Below are 20691 nucleotides of genomic sequence, written 5' to 3' on the forward strand. Positions count from 1 at the left end.
GCTTGTTTAAACTGAGTGCCCCTAAAACAGGAACCGGGGCTTTGTGAAAAATGTGGGCTAATCCTGGAGACAGTGCAGTCTAAACCACACAGTACACAAATGCATCAATGAAGGCTTTTTCTTCAATGTCATCAGCTGTTGGTTTGCTTTTTTTTTTTTTTTGTCGTCCCATACTTGGCAGCACCAGCAGCACGACCCCTTTGACACAGCCTCCAGTTTAAACATTTCGATTTTCCCGGTCACACTCACTTATTCCCTTTCCCTGTTTGGAGTGAGTAATGTAAAATGCCACCAAGAACAGTAGTTGCTACTCTGAAAAGCCCCCTTGATGAAACATTGGTTCCAGAGAGCTCCTTTGTTCCACCACTGTCGAGAAACACTCAGCCAGGTACATACCTTTCCATTGAAGGCAGAGAACGCTTTCTTGCACATGCTGTTGCTTTTGAGCGGGGGCTCACGCAGGTTCAAAGCAGTCCTGAGAGCTTTAAGGCAATGACCGGGGAGGGGGGGCTCTCTCACTGGAAAGGTCTATAACCCTACGCCCATTTGGCCATCGGCCCAAAGTAAATCACACAATAGCCGAAACAGTAGCACTGCTACAACACCACTCTTTATTTCTCAACTCCGATGCTGCAAATGCAGAAACGTAAAAACAGTAACTCGCTTACACTCAGCAAATGTGTTCATGTAACCATCCACATTAACTTAAGGCAAGCTAAGTTGATTCAAAGAATGGAAGGAAGGAGTGATGAGTGCAGTTCGTAATGAGGGGAGGGAAAGACAGAGAAAAGAAAAAGAATCGATGAAAGGGAACATGTCTGCTTTCATTTTTTTTGCTTTCTCTCTCAACTAAAGATGTGAGGCAAACGGAAAGCAAAGGAGCACCTTCTTTCGGTGAAACGGATGGTGGCGGCTCGGCGGGTCTTTTTGTTCCTTGCTTATTACAGCTCCAATGCCAGCAGGGGTTGGGCTGCCATCGAGATGTCGCTGCCAACACAATGCCCGCAGTGTTGACGCTTCTTCCGCCAGTGCTTTTCTGCTTGCCAGGTTTTCACCAGAACGCTGGAACACGGAAGAGAAGTCGAAGAGCGTGAGGAGTCCGGTGGATGCAATGCTTCATCTACGGCTTCGGACCCTGTGGTGCGCTTTGCCTTCTCTCCCCATGGCACTGCCCTATGCATTCTGACTGTTTAAGCTTCTAAAGATGCCCAGCTTGCTCGTTAGCCTAAGCTTAGTCCACAATATTATCTGTGTCCTGCTGGACTGTTGTCAAACATGTTTACAATCAGCGTGTCGTGTTGGGCTCGAGTGAAGCTCAAGACAAGTTACACACACTGAGCACAATATTAAGTTGATCCATCATTAATTTAAGGCCCGTATAGGCATTACATAGGAAAATACATAACGGTACCCAGTGTATAACTTCTGCTCCCTGAGATGCTACTATGATTGCTTTAGCCTGTGCATTGATAAATAGTAATGCTGCACAACTGTGTGCTAAGCCTAACTTAATGCATGTCGCTGATCTATATATGCGTATGGTAGCTATACGTAACATGCCTAGCTCCTTATCAAAAGAGAAAATTTAGGACAGTACACTGTCAATTGGTGAATGCCTCAGACCTTAGCACATTTTAATTACCAACACTAAGTCGTGCCCACTGCTGCATGATGTAATAAAACAGCCTACCTATTTTCATTGTTTCCTGCAATTGCATATTACAACAGCTGAGAGATTAAACTACTGCCAGCATTCCGCTGAAAAGCTAGCAACGAGCCCTACCTTAGCTTTCGTTCTTTTTTTTTTTTAGCGCGCGTGTTCAGCAGTTGAATGCTGAAACCCTTGCAAGGCCGCTTCTCACATGTAAATCAATTTCTGCTAAATGCCGCAGATAGCTCACACAGTGTCCCAGGAAGTTTACAAAGATAAGCTAGGCACCAAGAAAGCAAATGCCTTGGAGAGAGAGCATTCACGCCAATGAAACATCACCACAAGGACATTGCAGACACCCCCACGCAAGCAATGTTTGGCATCTCAATGATGAGGCACAGAAAGATAAACTCCTGCAAAAATGCGGCCTTCCAAGGTAATTGTTAGTTTCTAGCGTTCACTTTTTAGTACTAGAGAAAAAAAAAGCTATCGAGCACTGGAACAATGAGTGCCGGTAAATGAACCTCATATAAATAAATGCGCGTATGCTACATGGATTTACCCAAACATCATCCTTTCTGGCTTTTGAACTGAATTCAAACTTGTTGAAAATATATTCTGTGGTTTTGCATGATCCGATTATGAGGCATGTCGTAGTGGGGGACTCCACAATAATTTTAGCCACTTGCGTTTCTTTAACACTCACAGTACATACACGTCCACTCCTGCATTTCATCCCAATCACACTGCGGCCAGGATCAAACCCGCGACCTGGAGCTCTGCAGCAAAGAGTCATTTCAAATTTGTTGCACGGCAATGATTAGCCAATACATAGGTGCTCATTTCTAGCATCCTACATTTCCAGAATGGCGCAAATAAACTATTTGTTTTAAGTTACCAAAAAGTAACCATCTGTAGTTAATGTTGTTTCACGAATGTAATGTAGGTTTAGGAATATACTCAAAGGTGGCTAACAAACAGTAGAGAAAATTAACTGCTTTTTAAATTCAAATGTAAAAGCATCCTCCCGTCCTCCTTCTTGGCCACTTGTGTACACTGAACCCCAAAAAGGCAATAAAATTCACAGCGAGCTTTCGTAATGAAGCCATGCCAAATCGCAGAAAAATTCCTGTACTACTCTTGCAGAGCAGAAGCGTCGCATCACCCACCAGCAACTTTAGTAGGCCGTTCGATGGAGTTTAACTCTCTTTATATATATATATATACCAGTCTGTTTCCATCACAGAACAATAAGTAACTCAAAAGATGCCAAACATTTCGTACAAACTTGCGTGCCGGTGGCTACGAAAACAGTTGCAGTGGAACCATGTGTGGTGGAAATAAAAATTTAAAAACAAAGAGACTGCTAATGCGAAAAAGTCAACAAACAGCAAACAAGATCCAAGCAGTAGTGTCTGGAGAGTGTCCAACAAGAGTGGCATAAGCCCACCTGTGTGTCAAGACGTGAGTGACTCTGGGGGGTGCCGTTGCCATTTGCCCGAGCGGCCGCTGCATTTCTTCGCGCAGCCCAATTTGTTACATCATCACGTTACACAACACACTTGCAACAAAGCAAACGTATCTCTTAACTAGAAGGCAGAGAAAAAATAAATAACAATAAAGCAGCGTCACTTGTAAACACGGAACAGTGGGATCCACAAATTAAAAAAAAGCAGGGAGGCCATCGAACGTGTTAAGAGATTAAAACTGCAAATGAATTAGCCTAAGATGCCAGTGAAACACTAGCACTTCTTCAATCTGCGATAGACACAGTGTCTCTAGCCACAACTTTTATACAAATAACAGCAATGCTCGTTGCTCACAGTGCTACAAGAGATAAAAAATCTCCATAGAGCTTTTAACACACAATGCAATAGTATCCAGGTGCCCAGTTATCCTGCCCTGCTTTCCATGATCATTCAAAGCTCCAGTGTACAGCACACCACAATTTCTAGCAACCACCTTCCGTGATTTTGACTGCACGCAAGCTCCAGGCACTAGGATGCAAGGGTTCAGTAGGGCAGCTTTCGTCAATGACAGTGTCATGTCATGAATCGTGCTAAATTTGTCGCACTCAGTAGCTCAATGAATAGTCAACCTCAAAAGTTTATGGACTGTAGGACTTTTGTTCCACGCAGTTTGCAAACATGAATAGGAAAGCTGTACACTATTTTGGTCGCATACACTGGTACAGTCGAACCCACTTATAACAAATTATCAGTTATACGTATCACATTTCACTCTAAGGTTTTCCGGCCCTGCCTTAAATATTGAAGCTGCATCCAGATATAACGACTGTTACAATGAAGACTTCAAAATCGGTCACGATAAGTGGAGGGCACAAGCAATGTTCCAGAGCATGGGAAGCGCAACGTGCCCCCCCACTACAGTCCACAAATGTGATGAAGACACTGACCGCCGATGATGCTACCCCAGAGGCCTCAGTGACAGCACTCTTTGCGCATTTCTCCAAGCAGAACCGCATGCAATCTCAATGCCCCAATGACAGCACTCATTCTTGCACAGTTTTCTCTGCAACATCCCAAGCTCATCTAAGTGGACCAATTTAGACTAGACATAGAGCACTGCTGAAGCGTTGCTCTATGTCAATATTCACGCGGTCCGAGTCGACATGAATGTAGCACAATGCACCGCTGGTTACCCTGAAAAGCGTTGGCGGTTGCTGCACTGTTATTGAGAGATCACGATTCTTCGATGCTTCATTTACATTGCTGCTGTTAGCGTTTCAAAACAGCGAAACCTTTGAGACTTTGTACCTTTTCAGGCGAAGCGACTTAGAAAACGTAACAATGTGGCTCTCGGCGCACGTGTGGTGGATGCTGCAGTTGCAATGGCGCACATGCCTTTGCAAAGTGCCAGCATGCTGCAGTTGTTTCTGCTTCCAGCCAACTAGAATGCTTCTCTACAGTAAGGAAAATCTACTCGTGTCCCACTGGCAGTAAAATATATCAAAAGTTTTTGAACAAAAAATGGTGGTGGCTGCTCTCGTAGTTTCGATATGACAAATGATCCAAACAAGCAGGGCACCGTTTTGAAAGAGCTATGACGGTGCATTTTGTTCTTTAGATGACGCTTTTAACAGAAACTTGCAAGCAGATGCGGTTATGTGCCGGGAACAAAAATGAACATTACAGAAGATCAGATTTTTAGACCAAAGTGCTGTTGAATTGTAACTGCCGATGCCAACTTCATTGTCATTCCATTTTTGCACGTATTGAAGGGCAAGTTCACATAACGAACTACTGATGCAACAACCACTTTTCGCAGAACTATCATGTTCGCTATAAACAGGCTCGACTGTACAAGCCGGAAATCCGAATATTAAGCTGCGGAGATGCGCGGCTTTTTTTCGGACCCCATGGTCCAAAAACTTTTGCAAGTGACTGCACATGATACGCCTCCTTGAGCCTGTCATATCAGGACTGCATCATTTTGGGTGTTTCAATACCAACAGTTATGTTGTGCCATGCTTAAAATATTTGGTGCATTACTATCAAATAGTCAAGTTAGCTAGCGTTCTCTGAAGATGATATGGTCCACTGTCTATGCTTGCGTAATTATGTACACTAAACATCTGTAGACTCAACTAGAACTAGTCTAAGCAGTCCCCAATGACCTTCAGCCTATGTTATCAAGACTGGCATGCAGAAAAATGCTAAACCGATCAGTATCACTGCCAACAGCAAAAACATTGTTCGCTCAGGTTATCACAAAAGACAACAGATCGCCTTCACCTGTGATCTTGCGCACCGTCTTCCCGCAGCCCGAGTCAACAGAACTTACTTGTGAACAGTGATCAAGGCACACTGTACGGTCATCATCACGCATAATGTTTGGGGAAGTCATACTTTTGGTGCCAGGTAGCACCAAAACCTGCCACCTCTGAAAGTAAGAGCCCACTGCTTCAGACGTCGTGCAGCAAATTGCTTTTTTTTTCTGCTCGCTCATACAACCCAGCTACCCGCTCGCAGCATGCAACCTGAACCATGCACCGATCCGGCTTCTGTGAAGGCTATCTTTCGCTGGTATAGCTAACCCGCACGCAACAAGCAAGGTGCTAACGCGAAAAAATTACCAAGCCCTTGAACTTGAGCCGCACACTCACACTCCTCTTTATGAGGCTTGCCGACAGCTTACTTTCCTCGTGCCAATTCCAGGAAACCAATTTTGCAGCTTGTGTCTTGCACGGCTGTTAATTTCTTTACACTGACTTCAGACGTTCCCAGCTTAGAGCTCAATAAGTGCCTTAAGAAGTTAATGATAATGGAATTGGTGTTTTGTAAGATGCAGTTGATATCTCTTTCTCTAAGATGACAGACTACTGGCAGTATATCCCAGAATATCACCCACACCATTTATTTTCGCAAACTGTCTACACATTGCAAAACGCACAACCGTGAAAGTGCCCCAGGGACCTCGCGATGCAATGACAGTGCGACACTTTATCAAAGCAGACAGGCAGCTGACAGTGACTATTGTAGCAGCATGTGATTGCTTACTTGTGAATGTTCTTAGCTGTCAATATTTACGCATTTACTTGAGCTTGCCACTTTGTCCACAAGTGATATGATACAAGATGACGGCACCTATATAGTATTACTTTTCATGGGGACCCCAATGCCTCTGTTGATAGCTTTGATGGCGAGCAATAAAAGCCTTTATCGAAAATGCTTGTGAAACGTGCCAGTTATTTGTTCACTTTCAGCTGACTTATCCATGCGATCAGATAAGATCTACTACTACACTTATTTCATCCATTGAAGTGGGTGGGGATGATAACCCGGGATATTGCGATATGCGATTTTGTTACGTGCAGGACATGTTATGTGCGCTTTGTCAAATAGTACTCTAAAATGTTCCTTTCCTGCAAGTTGTGTGGGTGAGACTGGTTTCATCAGCTACTAATTAGTGTGCCTGAGAGTCCAACAATTGCCTTTTCATATCTGCCACCCGCACAATGTTTCATGCATTAACCATTTAAATATATACAAAAAAAAAGAACTAGCCGAAAAAATTCCATGTACAACTTGTGCTGCATCTATGGTGAAACAAGATTTAAAAAGAAAATTAAATTCCACTAGATCAATACGGTAACCCCGCAACGCACAATGCACGACGGCAGTAACAGTTAATGAGAAGACGACGGTGCTTCGCCCTATGCAGTTGTTGGTAGGCCATACCTGGTGCATTACTCGCCTGTTACGCAAGAACCCTCGCTCCGAAACTCTCGCTTGCTCTCGAGACGGGCTCCTCAAGCTGCCACACAGCCGCTCCACCGATGGGAGAGGGGGGCGAAAAGTCGCAAGGACACACACACGATGGAAGAAGGCACATCAGCAGGTCTGTCTTCGGTCGCTTCTCTCACATCAGTCTGTCCTTTTGCAGCAATCGGGAACCAAGCCCCGACCCCGCCTGTCCATAATGCATCCCAACAACCCCAGTCTCTATGCCCACCCCAACCCTTTCGCAACAACAAAGAGGGGAAAAGGAGAGGTCACCACCCACGACAGGAACAACACAATCCCAGCGAGAAAACAGAAGGATGAAAAGGATAAAAATGAAGATGAGAAATGCCCAGTGAATAAAGAAAAAAGGAGAGAAGGAGGAGGAAAGGCAGACACCTTCTGCCGCAGTGACACCTACCTGTTGACCCCAGCAACTCACTTGACATCTCAGTGACGGGGGCTGGAGTCGCCATTGCTCACTGAAATAAACAAATGAGAGAGTCCTTTAGAAAAGCGAGGGGAAAACAGCACAGGCTTGGTACACCTTAGCCTCATCAGTTTGAATGAAGCAGGTGTCTGCAAGGGCCTCATCCTGGGCATGTCACTGCCAGAGGAGGAAGTGACCATGACAAGGATGCACACTACAATTCGGGCCACGATCTACAAAAAAAGGAAAAATCCAACAATTTCTCCAAGCATGCTCACCCCTAGAAGATGAGCTGCGGTGAGAGTCACGGTCACTCTTGCTGCTGCTACTGCTGCTGTGGTGCTTGTCCCGGTCGTGTCCAGACGACCGCGAATCCCGCGAGTCTCGATGAGAGCTGCGCTCGCTCCTACTGCTGCTCCGGTCGTCGTCTCTTCGACTCCGCTCATCATCCCTCCGACTCCGCTCATCGTCCCGCCGGCTGCGCTCTTTCCGCCGTTCGTCATCACGCTTGCGGTCTTCATCCCGCTTGCGATCCTCGTCACGCTTCCGGTCCTCCTCCCGCCTGCGCTCATCGTCACGCTTGCGTTCATCGTCACGCTTGCGCTCGTCCTCACGCTTGCGCTCATCGTCTCGCTTGCGCTCATCATTTCGTTTCCGGTCATCGTCCCGTCGGCGGTCTTCATCACGTCTTCTGTCATCAGTGCGCTCTCTTCGATCGTCGCGTGGGGACCTACTCCTGTGCCGCTTCTCATCACGCTCTCGCCGGTCATCCCGAGCTGGTTCAGGCCCTCGTCGAGTTCGAGTTTCATCTTCTTCGCGCCTCCGTCTCCGCTCCCTCTCACGCTCTCGCTGCTTCTCCTTTTCCTCTCGCTCTTTTTCACGCCGATTCTGAAGGAGAGGAAACACGTATGTATTCAACCTTCAACACTGGTGATCGGTCAAAGTCACGCAACAGAAGCCACACAAGTGATACACTCACAAGACGCCACATGAACGACCATGAGAGTACAAACTCAATGTTGGTGGCATTTAACATTGGTTTCGTGGGGAGCATCGTCGATGGCGATTAGCTCTTTTGTGCAAGCTGCATAAGGGTGCCAAATGTGCTCGGGAGTGGCCTATCTGACATCGGTATAACAATAGTGAGAACCTTACGTACAGTCAACCGCAAAAGTTCGCAGACTACGAGATCTCAGAAAATGGTGAATTTCTGAGCAGTTCAGGACTGTAACCAATAAAACTGTACAGCAGTATGCTGCTTGCATGCACTAGTGCAGGCAGGAAGTCTGAATACCAGGCTGCGAAAATATTCAGCTTATTCTCGGATCTCATAGCCTGCACACTTGACTACACAACCTAAATAGATGATAAACAATGAAGCAGATCCCACGCACTGTGGGAAACTATGTTATGCAAAGCATTTGGCTGGCAGCTGGCTACCGAGCACTGTTTGGGATTACACAAAATGTTACCAGGTGTTTGTGTAAAACGTACTGTGTCAAGCAAGTGCCTGTGTGATAACAGCAGTAAGATGGCGAATTTGCAATGCCGACAGCATTGCTTCTACTGCAGTCATCTGATGCAAGCTTACGACATACTAATTGTTGGTTTTTACATAGATACCGGAGGAGCATAAGGGAGAGAAACACTGATTGTGAGGTCATCAGTGACTATACGTTCCCAAACAGCATTATAGGCTCGAATCGGTGCCGTGAACTGCTCGTCACATTTTGTTCAAGATGTAACAACTTTTTATTTCATGAACTGAAAGTATTGCAACACATTTTTGTATATGTTGTTTTCCTACCCCTTATGCAGTACCGGTGCTACAGGGTCTCTAAGGAGATAAAATGAAATATAACAAATCTGGCTACTGGGTGCCTGCACCAAAAAGAAAATGAACACAAAATCCAGGAAAATAAAAAATATATGCAAGCCACTTTGGAACACCTGCTGCCTTTGTGCCGTGCACCTAGCATGGCATGCCTTTGTCGCCTCTCTCACATCTACATTCCACACACTCCCAATGTCGGTGAAGGGAGACGGGAAAGAGGCGCTCATTGTTATATCCAACGTACTGTTAAAACCGGTACCAATATGAGATGGTTCAACTGTAAAACAGCATTTACTTGGCACAAAAAAAAAGTTAGCTACAAAGTGAGGAAATTGAGAGGAATTGTCATACATAAACTGCTGTCTTTTGTGAATGTGTCTATGATAGAAAGGTTGGTGCTGTCTTCTCTTAAGCATGCACAAATAAGTACTATATTGCACCTTCCTTCTCCACCACTGTGCGACCTATCACTTAACAGTCGGGGTTTGTGTTGTCTTTTTCTTCTCGCTTGTGTCTGTGTTTGGATGCCTGTCTTTCAGCAACATGAATCAAGGCCACAGTTAAAGGGACCCTGGAACGATTTTGTACAAACATACCACGTCGTTAGAGTAGGTCCTTCTGATGATTAATTGATGCTTTTAAGTGCTCTGAGTAAAGTGTGTATTTTATTATAAAGGTTTAAAAATGTACATCGCTGCCGATCGTAGCACATCACTCGGCTGAATTTTAAGCCGCCCCTACCCACTTGACATCATTTAATCCAATGACGTTAGTAGGGCGAGCTATCTGATTGGCTACCCAGGGCGCGTCATCAATCATTTTTTCAACTTTATGGTGAACAAATGTTGTTCATAATAGTTGATGATGAAGGTGGTGTTTTGTGGCACAAGGGCCAAATGTGGCCAAAGAGCGCCAGACTGGTTCTCTATTTCGCCAGGCTGGTTCTCAATTTCATTCTCTATTCAACGTTCCATCCATCAGCCCACAGCCCTACAACTGCACACTGCTGTACTTACTCTCCCGAAGCTCGACCATGATGTACCATTTTAGTCCCTACCGATGTCTGCAACACCAGCACCGAATCCCTTCCTGCGCCCGTCTGCCCATAAGTACAGCCTCCTTCCCTCAACTTGCGACGATATTGACCAACAAGTGTGCTACCACGGTTCCCAAGTGCTCACCACAATCTCCTCAACAGCTTCCTTGAGCTTGGCGTAGCCCATGTGTTGCTTGCCCATGAGATGGTCATCGACACGTTGCTGCGCATCGCCAACGATGAGGAAGGCTCCACAGATGTCGCATACTTCCATCTGTTTTTCTTGGGCAGCTGCCAGCTCTGCTGTTTGCTGCGCAGTACACATAAAGCAAAAAAGAAGACACTGCAAAACATCTGTCTGGCAAGGTAAATAAATTTTTGCTTCTGTCTTATAACCCAGTCAAATAGGGCACTCTCGACTGCAATCAGGCCTGATCAGGATTGAATTTCTTGATCACAAGTGGCTCGTTCAAACAAGCTTTTAAAGGGAGCTAGATTGAAAAATCTGATCCTGATCGGACTCAATTAGGAGCGAATTACAATCTAGAATCACAAGCATGACTGAGAGTGCCCCACGTGATCGGGGTATAAGAAGCCCTATTTTGTTTAGAAGAGTTGTCCGAAGAATCAGCATGTAGTTATTACTAATGTTGTTGCCGTGTTCCAACAGTAAACCTAACAAACAAGAGAGTAGTGAGCAAGGATCGGAACATCTTGGTTTTGGATGCTCTTTCTTTGCACTCCATGAATATGTACAAGCAAGCAGTAAACAAAGAACCTGCCACTTCATAGCGTAGTCAGTGAGAGAGACGTTTACCATCTTCAGCACGTCAAGTATGCAGGATGTTCGAAAAGCAACAGAACAAGTAAAAATTAACAATATGAGAGGTATCATAGACCACCACAAGATGCAGCATTCAAAGCAGTGCACGGAAAAACATGGGATTAAAAAAAAATAATAAAATGTTACAGCCAGACAGCGCAGGAACAAGAGGGCATATTTTGTTAGGCATGTTGCGGTATCCATCCAGAGGACAATGAACATGTAGTAACCCTGCCCAAGGCAATAAGATTTTGGAATAGTAAAGGAAAGTCTAATGGATGTGCAGTGGAGATTAGTAAAAGCCTGGGATACTAGGTGGCACAAAAGCAAGGAGCAGGAAAGAATAGGTTTTAGGGCAACAAGCTTTAGACTAACTGATTTATTAAAACAAACCAAGGACCCTTAAGGCCAAAAATATGCATAGAAGAAATAAAGTGACAAGCTGGGTGGCTTTTGCCACCACCCCTCCTCAATGGGGACGATCATATTATCCATCCAATCAACTTCACCGATCGAGATAAGCAAAGAATGTTTGGCGAATTGGGGAGAATAAAGCAGGCAAGAGAGGGGGGTAAGATTGTCACAGGCACAGGTAACTACGACGTAGATAAAGCAGAAATGGGCAGAGTGCTAAATTAGGATACAGTAACATGCAAGTGCCTCACACCAAGCTGGGTGTCCATTTGTAGCCATGCCAAATCAAAGGAGATGCCATTGGATGATGGCATCCCCTTCAAAACAAGGCGGTGACAAACAGGCACCTCGCCTGCTTAAGCTAATCAGGTATTGTATAAATGCTTATCAGTATAGCACACCGCTTATATCTCCTTAGTATTCTCTCCCTCAAAACCTCTATAGCTACCTTGTGCAATTACCTATGCCTGTAATAGATCTTGTCCTATCAATCTGAACATCTCTAGAAATCTACAGATCTAGAAATCGTAAACTGTGCCACCCGTTTCCATTTTTCTTTTTAATCATACAAATGCAAGCCAACACAGGCCAAGTTCACAAATGCTGTGGGTGCCTCACCCTGAGCCAGTGCGCTTTGTCAGAGTCCTTGTCGAGAGACTTGCGCTCCTCCTTGAGCTGGTCGCAGAGCTTCATGATGGCCTGTGCCTCCTCAACCTTGCCCTCGCAGCCGAGCTGCTCCACTTGCTGCAGCAGGCCCTGGATGCGCTCATTCAGCACAATCACCCGCTCGTCCGTCGGTGCCGCAGGCTCCTTCGTCTTGATCACCACACCACCCTGTAAACAGAGCGACGCCCTATTTTGTCACTGATGCACTACACGACAAACTCTGCTTTGCAAAGTTCGTTCACTCTTTGTTCATTTTTTTAAAGCTGTCTTCTGCTTGTTTACTGGAGTACATCAAATAAAGAAATTGATTATGGAATTTAACCTCTCTAAGCTAAATAGTACGAGAGTTCAGCAGTGTTCCCTCAAACCCTCGATCACATCAACATTATGGTATGCCACAACAGGTTGCCAATTAACTGTTCTGACCTCTTGATTGCTGAGTTGCAGTCGCTGCCGTGCCCTCCGGATGCGCTTCTCAACGTCGGAAAGCATTGATTGGCAGAACTGGAGAAAGGCTTCTTCATAGCCTTCCTGTCTGTATCGGGGACTTTCCTCGTACCTAAAGAAGAATGAGATAACGGGGCTGTGTAACAACATGTACGCACAAGTTCAATTGCTAGCTTGCACAAGTTTACAGGTATAACTGCAACACATAGCAGGAAGCCCCGAACTGTGTTGCAAAGTTCGGGGCTTCCCGATGACTTCAGTCTGATACCAGTATCACACGGTTACTTTCGCTCACGTTCTTACTTGATCCGGATCCAGACAATCGCCACCGTAGGCTGACGACCACGTAGTCCTCAGCGTAGCACATGATAACAAATGAAATATTTTATTGAAAAACAACCTTTATATTACGATTTTTGCAGCAAATTTGATCAACTCTCATTGCATGACTCACTTTAGTGTGTTAGGACTCACCCACACTACATATGTCCAAACCTGATCTGGATCATTCCTGCATCGTGTAGCAGCAATCATTGTTGATCACAGTCAAGAAATTCAATTCAGATCAGGCCCGATCACGATAAAAAGTGACCGCGTGACACTGGCATAACATAACGTGGACGGGCACAAGTTAAACACTAAATTCGTTTATACTGGGAAAGTAGTCTTACAAAGCTCTATTCTCATTCATTTGACAGCGGATGGTTTATTATTACAGAATGGAGGCAAAACGTCACTTTCTTGACTTGTGCCAATACTTGAGCGCCACTTTGTCACAGCCGCTGCCATCAAGAATTTGAAAGTACCACACTTACTCAGTTCTAACACACCCTCGAATGATACACGTGTCAGAATTTTCACATTTCGAAAAAAATGCAAAATGCAACACCCTTGATGTTTATGTCACCAGATTTTTATGGTAAGAGAGAGACAGCAATTTGTTCTCACTCGGACAAGAACATTTACTGCATCAGAGCCAGAGTAAACAGGAGATCACTCATTGCTGTCCGAGACCTTTTTATTGTTATCGACTGCCCAGGATGTATCTTCTCGACCCCGTTCCAGATTTTTTGGACACCACCTATTGCAGTTTTGGTTTCATACTTTATTCTAATAAGCATGTCACATTTTAGTGACCTTTTCGGGAAAGAAAGTGTTCTTTAGAATCGAGTAAATACGGCATACTACTCTCTTATGTTTGAACAATTTTAGGTGCAAGTTATGGAAACTGGGTAGGTTGATTACCTGGTTCTTTTAAAATGCAATGTCTTTTCTGACGACTGATTAAATTAATCAAGGGATCTTATTTGAGGGTATGACTGGTGAATAAGAGACTTGCGATGAAGTTTAAATTTGAAGAAAATTCCACAGATCAATGTTGCATATGCTCAAAAATAAAAGAAGAAATAAAGAAGAAAATTAACGACAATGAACCTACCTCCGCTATGCAATACTAACTCGCCCATCAAACCACCCTACTTAGCTGCTATCTATTTTATGACGTCACAGCGACCTGTTACAAAAGCTCCAGTGTGCTGTCACTTTTGTGTGTCCCCTTACTAGCTTACCAGGCATTTTGCCATGCGAAGGGCGGCGGTATTAATGTTTCAAAAATGCAATTACTAGTACAGCGTAACTTACGTTTTGTGTCCCTTTAAGGCATACAAATTGCTGAATAAACGCAATAAAAACCGATGCATCCAAGTTGATGCACGGATGCGACCGCTGTAGGTTAGACGGGCCAATATAAGGTCTGGTATGCGACTCTTAACATACTTCACAGAACACCCACAACGCTCAATGTAATAATAGCAATGTAATAATAAAACTTACTCCCTCTTCAGCCTGTCATCGTGCACTTTGTTGCACGGACCCAAGTCTGCTTTGGTGTTCACAAACAGATCGTTGGGGCAGAACTTCGCAAGAAAGTGCTTGCAAACCTGTAACAACACGAAGCCAGTGATTGTAAGCATGCACGAAAACGCGCCAAGAGGCACCGCACCACGGCCATACAACACGTATGAGCAGGAAACGCGTCAAGGGTAACCCGAGTACGCCTTCGCGATATCATCGTGCCGTTCACTCCGCGTACTGCATACAACTGTGCGAGACTGCACCAGTCCTGACCGTGATGTTCGAACATAATTGCGAGCCTAGCTAGTATCCTTAACTGGTACATTGACGAAATTGATTGCCACATGAAAAGCACGAAAGGAGAGGTGCTAAATGGCGCCGAAAGCCGAGTAAAGGTGGGAGGCACGCGGGAACATGTTAGCTATGCGAACGATGGCGTCTGCGGTCTCGCCGTCCACGTCCTCGCGCACATGCATACAGCGCACTTCAGCGCCGAAATTTGTACTTTACATAGCGCCTCGTAATCGAAGAATCACAAAGCGGACCGGCTACATGCGCAAAAAATGTTATGACGCACCCTATCGCGCCCTCGCATACCGGCAAGATAAACAATAAGTAAAAGACACCTCGAAGGGCAGCCTGTTCCGAGAACTGAACATTTGCGCCCGCGATATGGGCAAAGTTAACGAATCGCCAGGGCTTACATCGGGGTCTTCCCAGTTGCAAGTATTCTTCTTCTCCGCGGGCGCGAGATTCCTATCCCGGCCCATTAATTCGTCGAGAAGTTGTTTTGCTGAGGCGAGCGCCATTTTCGATCACAAAAAAACTACGGGAGCTCACGGGACACAACCTCCGCCTGCTCACGCTGCTGCGAGCCTGCACATAGAATAAAGAACAACTTTAGAGAAGGGAAACTGTACCTTCCACAGTGGTTCGAAAATAAGAAGCGGCAGCGCATGGAACTTAGTGGGGAACCCGACAGATGGCGCTACTTAAACAGGAAGCGGAAATGCTTTTTTTTTAGTACACTATTCAATATGGCCGCTTTACACCGGTGCCGTACGCTGGGTACGCGCCGTGTTCGCCTCGCTGGCTTTGCGGCATGCCTCAGCTGCCGCGTTTTAATGGCCAGGAGACTAAAGAGCCTCTACTGACGCCCATACAAACAAGCCACAAGTGAGTGAACAGGACGTGCGACTTTATTGGCAGAATAAAACCAGTGCACCTTCTCATACAAGATCAGAAATAAAATTTGCATGTCGAGATGCGCTGAAACCATTAACGCGAGCTCGTAAACTGCTCACTTTCGTCGCCGCACATGGCGATCTGGTAACGAGCGACAATCAGTAGCGCAAGCAAATTGGGCAGTGCACCACCTGTTTGCATTGACAGTCGCCGTAACTTGCATTGCGAAGCAATCCGGTGACGCAAGGCATCTGCTGCCGCAACCAACACAGCGACATGGACTAAACGGCATTTTAGCGTTCCCGCCTTTCCAACCTGCACGTTTCTTTTTGTTCTTTCGGGGGCCGCTAATGTGTAACTCATAGTTGGTGCGCCACATTCTCCATGTGGGCATCACCATTTTGCAGCCACTTTTGCAGGCCTTTCCACCCATGTGGCTATCAACTTCGGACCATGTAATAACGTGTGCTGTCTCCGTTCACGCCACATCACGGCCGATGAAGGCCCACAAGCATACTTGGCCGGCGGCTGCAGCAAGAAATGTCGAATGGGGAGAGCACCAATTACGGTGCATGTAAATTGGGAGTCTTTGTCGCTGTGTGGACTGCAGGAGCAGATGGTTACCTCGGGAGACTGTTGCCCATGCAGCTAACCAGGTCGCCACATCGAAGAAACATAACACGGCAACCATTATCAAATTAGACTCCGCATTCAATCACCGCATAAGGCTCAGGCAATACACTGTACATTGGCTAAGATCCACATGACAACAGTGGGCATTCACGCACTACAAGTTGCATACAGCACATTCAGCTATCCGACTTCAGGCACAGTGCTTGCCTACGTCGCACATGGTCGTCTAGTAACGAGTGACAACCAGTAGCACAAGCAGATTGGACAGTGCCCCACCTGTTTGCAATGACAGTCACCGTAACTTGCACTGCGAATCAATCGGGTGACGCAGGCACCTGCTGCCATAGCCAACACAGTGACATGAACTACCTGGCATCCTAGTGTTACCTCCTTTCCTACATGCACGTTTCTTTTTGTTCTTTCAGTGGCCACTAATGTGTCGCTCACACTTGGTGCCCCACCTGCTCTCAATATCGATGTGGTCTGTTTTGTGGTAATCGCCAATTCGCAGCCACTTTTGCAGGCCTTTCCACCCATGTGGATATCAACTTCATACACTTCAAACCATGTAATCATGTATGATAGTCTCTGTTCACGCCAAATCATGTACAAAGAAGGCCACAAGCACACTTTACCCATGGCTGCAGCAGGAAAGGACAAACAGGGAGCACCAATCACAGTACATGTAAACAAGGAGTTCGTGTCACTGTGTGGACTGCAGGAGCAGGTGCTTACCTCGAGAGGCTGTTGGCCAATACAACTAAACAGGCTGCCACATCCCAGAAATGTAACACGGCAACCATGACCAAGTGGGACAACATTGAAACAAGATTATGTAATCAAATCACTTCAGCATACTCTAACATAAGGCTCAATCTATACATTGGCACTATGCATTGGCTGCGATCTACATGACAACAGTGAGCATACACGCACATGGGCTGCTTGCGGCACATTCAACCGTCCGACTGTAGGCATAGCGCTTGCCTTCGTCGCCCACTGCAGTCTGGTAACAAGCAACAACCAGCAGCACAAGCAGATTGGACAGTGTGTCCCACGTGTTTGCACCGACAGTCGGCGTTGAATGTGAGCAACTTGCATCGCGAAACAATCGGGTGACGCAAGCATCTGCTGCCACAGCCAACAGCGACATGGAGTGCCCGGCATATTAGCGTTACCGCCTTTCCAACCTGCATGTTTCTTTTTGTTCTATTGCATGCCACTAATGTGTAACTCACACTTGGTCCGCCACATTCTCTTTATATGGACATGGTCGGTTTTGTGGACATAACTATTTTGCAGGCCTTTCCACAAATGTGGATATCAACTTCATACACTTAGAACCATGTAATTATGTACGAGAGTCTCCGTTGATGCCAAATCATGGCTGAGGAAGGCCACAAGCAAAATTTGCACACGGCAGCAGCAGGAAAGGACGGAACGGGGAGCACCAACCACGGTGCGTGTAAATTCGCAGTCTATGTCAATGTGCAGACTGTAGGAGCAGGTGCTTGCCTCGAGAGACTGTTTCCCAATGCAACTGACCAGGCTCCCACATATGAGAAACGTAACACGGTGACAAGTACCAAGTCGCACAGCGCCGAAACCATATTCTGCAATCAATCTCTTCAATGTAGCTTGCACAAAAACACAGGCTGTCGAGCAAGAATAGCAATCCTGAATGAGACTAGGAATTCAATATGGGAATGAGAAAGCTTGCATTCAAGAAAGAAGCCACTCTACCTTGCAAGCATTGAAAGCCAAAAACATTAACAAAAGTTAAATGCTACATAGCACACAGTGTAAAGGTTAATGCAAGACACACGCCAATGCCACATCAGCTATTTCAGGAGAGGAATTGCACATGGCAACATACACTAGAAAGAACTGCTACACATATGTTATGCTACTAGACAGTGACTGGCATTAAGTATGAGCAAAGAATCGGTTGACCTTTAATGTTTGTATGAGGAATAGGAATGATCTCTAACAAAAGTGTGGAATGAAGAAGCGTGCATTCATTGAAACAAAATTATACTTGGCAAGAATTGGCAAGGCCAGGGAGCTCCCTAAGGAAGGGCAAGCTGACAGAACACTCTTAGCCAGCGTCGTCTGTGCTTGTTCAGAGGTTGCAGGTACATCTGAAGACAAATACTTTTTGTTGTTGAGGTACCTGGATGACTCGGCCAATATCCGTGCTGGTGGAATGATGGCGTAGGCTCTTTTCACTCTTGAAACAGTCGTCCGTAGACTTGATATCTCATCCAAATAATTCTGGAATGGCTTCTTTGTTCGTGGTCTTGTGAATTCAGCTCCAGCCCCTTCCTGTTGGTGTAGATGGGGGCTCCCGTGATGACCAAGATGTACTTGGCACAGACTCTGTTGGGGCAGAACAATGGCACATGAGATACAGCAAAGATTATCCAAACTCATGTAGTGTTTTCTTTTATGTTCGAACTAATTATGCTGAACTGTAAACATGAACAAATGTTCATATTGTCTGCTACAAAGAAATGACATGTATCTCAAGACTAGCAAGCCAATACAGCATATATCAGGCATATTTATTTCTGAACCAGGTGTTGTTTACCTTGTAGTAGCAGCCAAAGTCCACACAATAACCTTCTTGTAGCAGGCAGCAGCTTCTGTTTAGTGCATGGAGTGTGTTGCTTTATACTGGTGCCATCCTCATTACTGCATGTCTGGAACAGAAATTTTGACTGCATCAGAAATTGAATAAGCACAATTTTGCAATATAAAATGCGAAAAGGTGCGACATATACATTGCAATGGTTTGTGACGACAGAACACATGCAAATGTACACTGTTTGTTCTAGGGCGCTTAAGCAGCATAGTAAATAAATATGGTTACTCCCCGTAAAATCGATGTCTGCGTAACTACAATGCATGTCAACAGCTTAAGTATTATTAAGATCACAAATAAGAACATTTGTGCGCTCGGTTATACACTAGAAGAGATCACACTGCTGATTTCACAAGCAAATAGATGAAAGACGTGAAGCTATTAGAATTGATGCATTCTTTTTGTGCATGAACGTGATGGACAGCTTCACTACTGCAAACATAGATGTCCTGAGGTAAGCCAAACTGAACAGCAAGAACATTTGGAACCAACAGGTACTAAATATGGGTGAATTATCATGTGTGCAACTGTTTAATACATTAAATTCAAGCTTCAGTTTATCAAAAGGTTATTCGGTTCTGTGAACGAAAGAAGTTGCCGGCGGACTCGAAAAAAAATATATATATTGATAAGGCAACTCAGTCACTTATGGCTACGGCTAAAACGAGATGAAAAATGTGACGCGCGTTCCGATATCGTTTCTCTTTCGTGAATGTGTGCATAATGATGGCCTCGCAACTGAAAGTTTATTTCGGAAACAGCAACGGAGGGTCCCGACTGCCCTTATGTAATGCAGCATCTAGTTCGTTAACTTACCTCCGCCTGTAAGTTAACGAGACGAATAAATTACATAGCGATTGAAGCAGTGATGTTAAACGACTCACCGGTATTGCTGTCCCCAGTCGCAGCAGGACCCGGCTCCCATTTCGATGCAGACGTGTTCCACATGGCTCACGACTGAAACCTAGCTTTCAGGCTTACACCCCAAGTTAAATAACGCGAGAAATCGAAGCGCAATAAACTGGTGTTAGCACAAATTAACCAACCAATGTACGAATTAAGGAATCCGTACCTGCCGTGCACGCGAATATACCGGTAAAAATTTTAAATCCAGGCCAGAGGTCACGTGGGAGGTCGATGATGCTGAACGCTATTTTGCGTTTAAAATGACAAAAAACAACAAAGTTGGTAATGAAAGGTACAATGTAAAATTAGGAATTATACTTTTGTAGTCTTTATCATGCAATAAAAACGCTTCGTTTACTGTTGAAGAAAGTTTGAAGGTTAAAATTGCGCTTACTACGGCGCCTCTAGCGGGAGATAATGCGCTCAACGGGGAACCTTTTTAATTGGCGTACTATGCCTGTTTCTTTAGCAGCGCCGCGCGGTCGATTTTTTCGCCCTCTGTGGCCATTTGTTGAACTTGAGAGTGTGCCACCCCTGGCCTGCAATCCAGCCCACGTGACCTAGAGCGTCACCACCCAGCTGCGTTCGCGTGTTGAAGTATTTCTTATGAGCTTTACGTCACAGTTTTATGAAAACCTTAACACGTACATTTTTTCCGTCGTGACTTAATACAGATGTTGTTTTTAATGTTTCCTCACTAGCGCTCTTTTTTAATAAATGTATCGTCGTTGTTTTTGAATTATCGGAACGTTCTTAAATAAGAGTGGTTGCAACGGGGTGAAATGATAGACTGTAGGAGAATTAATAGAACACGCTGTGAATTTGACGTTAAAACTGTTCGAATAACTAAAGTTAATATCACAAAAAATATTCGTTTAATTTATGTACAACTATTTTGTAAGAGCGTGAAAATAAACTCAAGTTT

At 45.1% G+C, this 20691-nt stretch overlaps 1 protein-coding gene across 1 annotated transcript; it reads right to left on the reverse strand.

Annotated features, from left to right (window-relative positions):
- Positions 1-587: 587 nt before the first annotated feature.
- Positions 588-20402, reverse strand: LOC135900763 (luc7-like protein 3). The gene is made up of 9 exons (XM_065430319.2): positions 20306-20402; positions 15103-15274; positions 14378-14484; positions 12524-12656; positions 12050-12265; positions 10340-10504; positions 7603-8212; positions 7316-7376; positions 588-1062 (listed from the first exon to the last, which is right to left on the reverse strand). Exons 2-8 carry the CDS (start codon positions 15205-15207, stop codon positions 7345-7347), a joined length of 1368 nt encoding a protein of 455 aa, XP_065286391.1. The 5' UTR covers positions 15208-15274; positions 20306-20402; the 3' UTR covers positions 588-1062; positions 7316-7344.
- Positions 20403-20691: the final 289 nt, after the last annotated feature.

Source organism: Dermacentor albipictus, chromosome 8 (genome assembly GCF_038994185.2).
Source record: "Dermacentor albipictus isolate Rhodes 1998 colony chromosome 8, USDA_Dalb.pri_finalv2, whole genome shotgun sequence".
NCBI classification, from domain to species: domain Eukaryota; kingdom Metazoa; phylum Arthropoda; class Arachnida; order Ixodida; family Ixodidae; genus Dermacentor; species Dermacentor albipictus.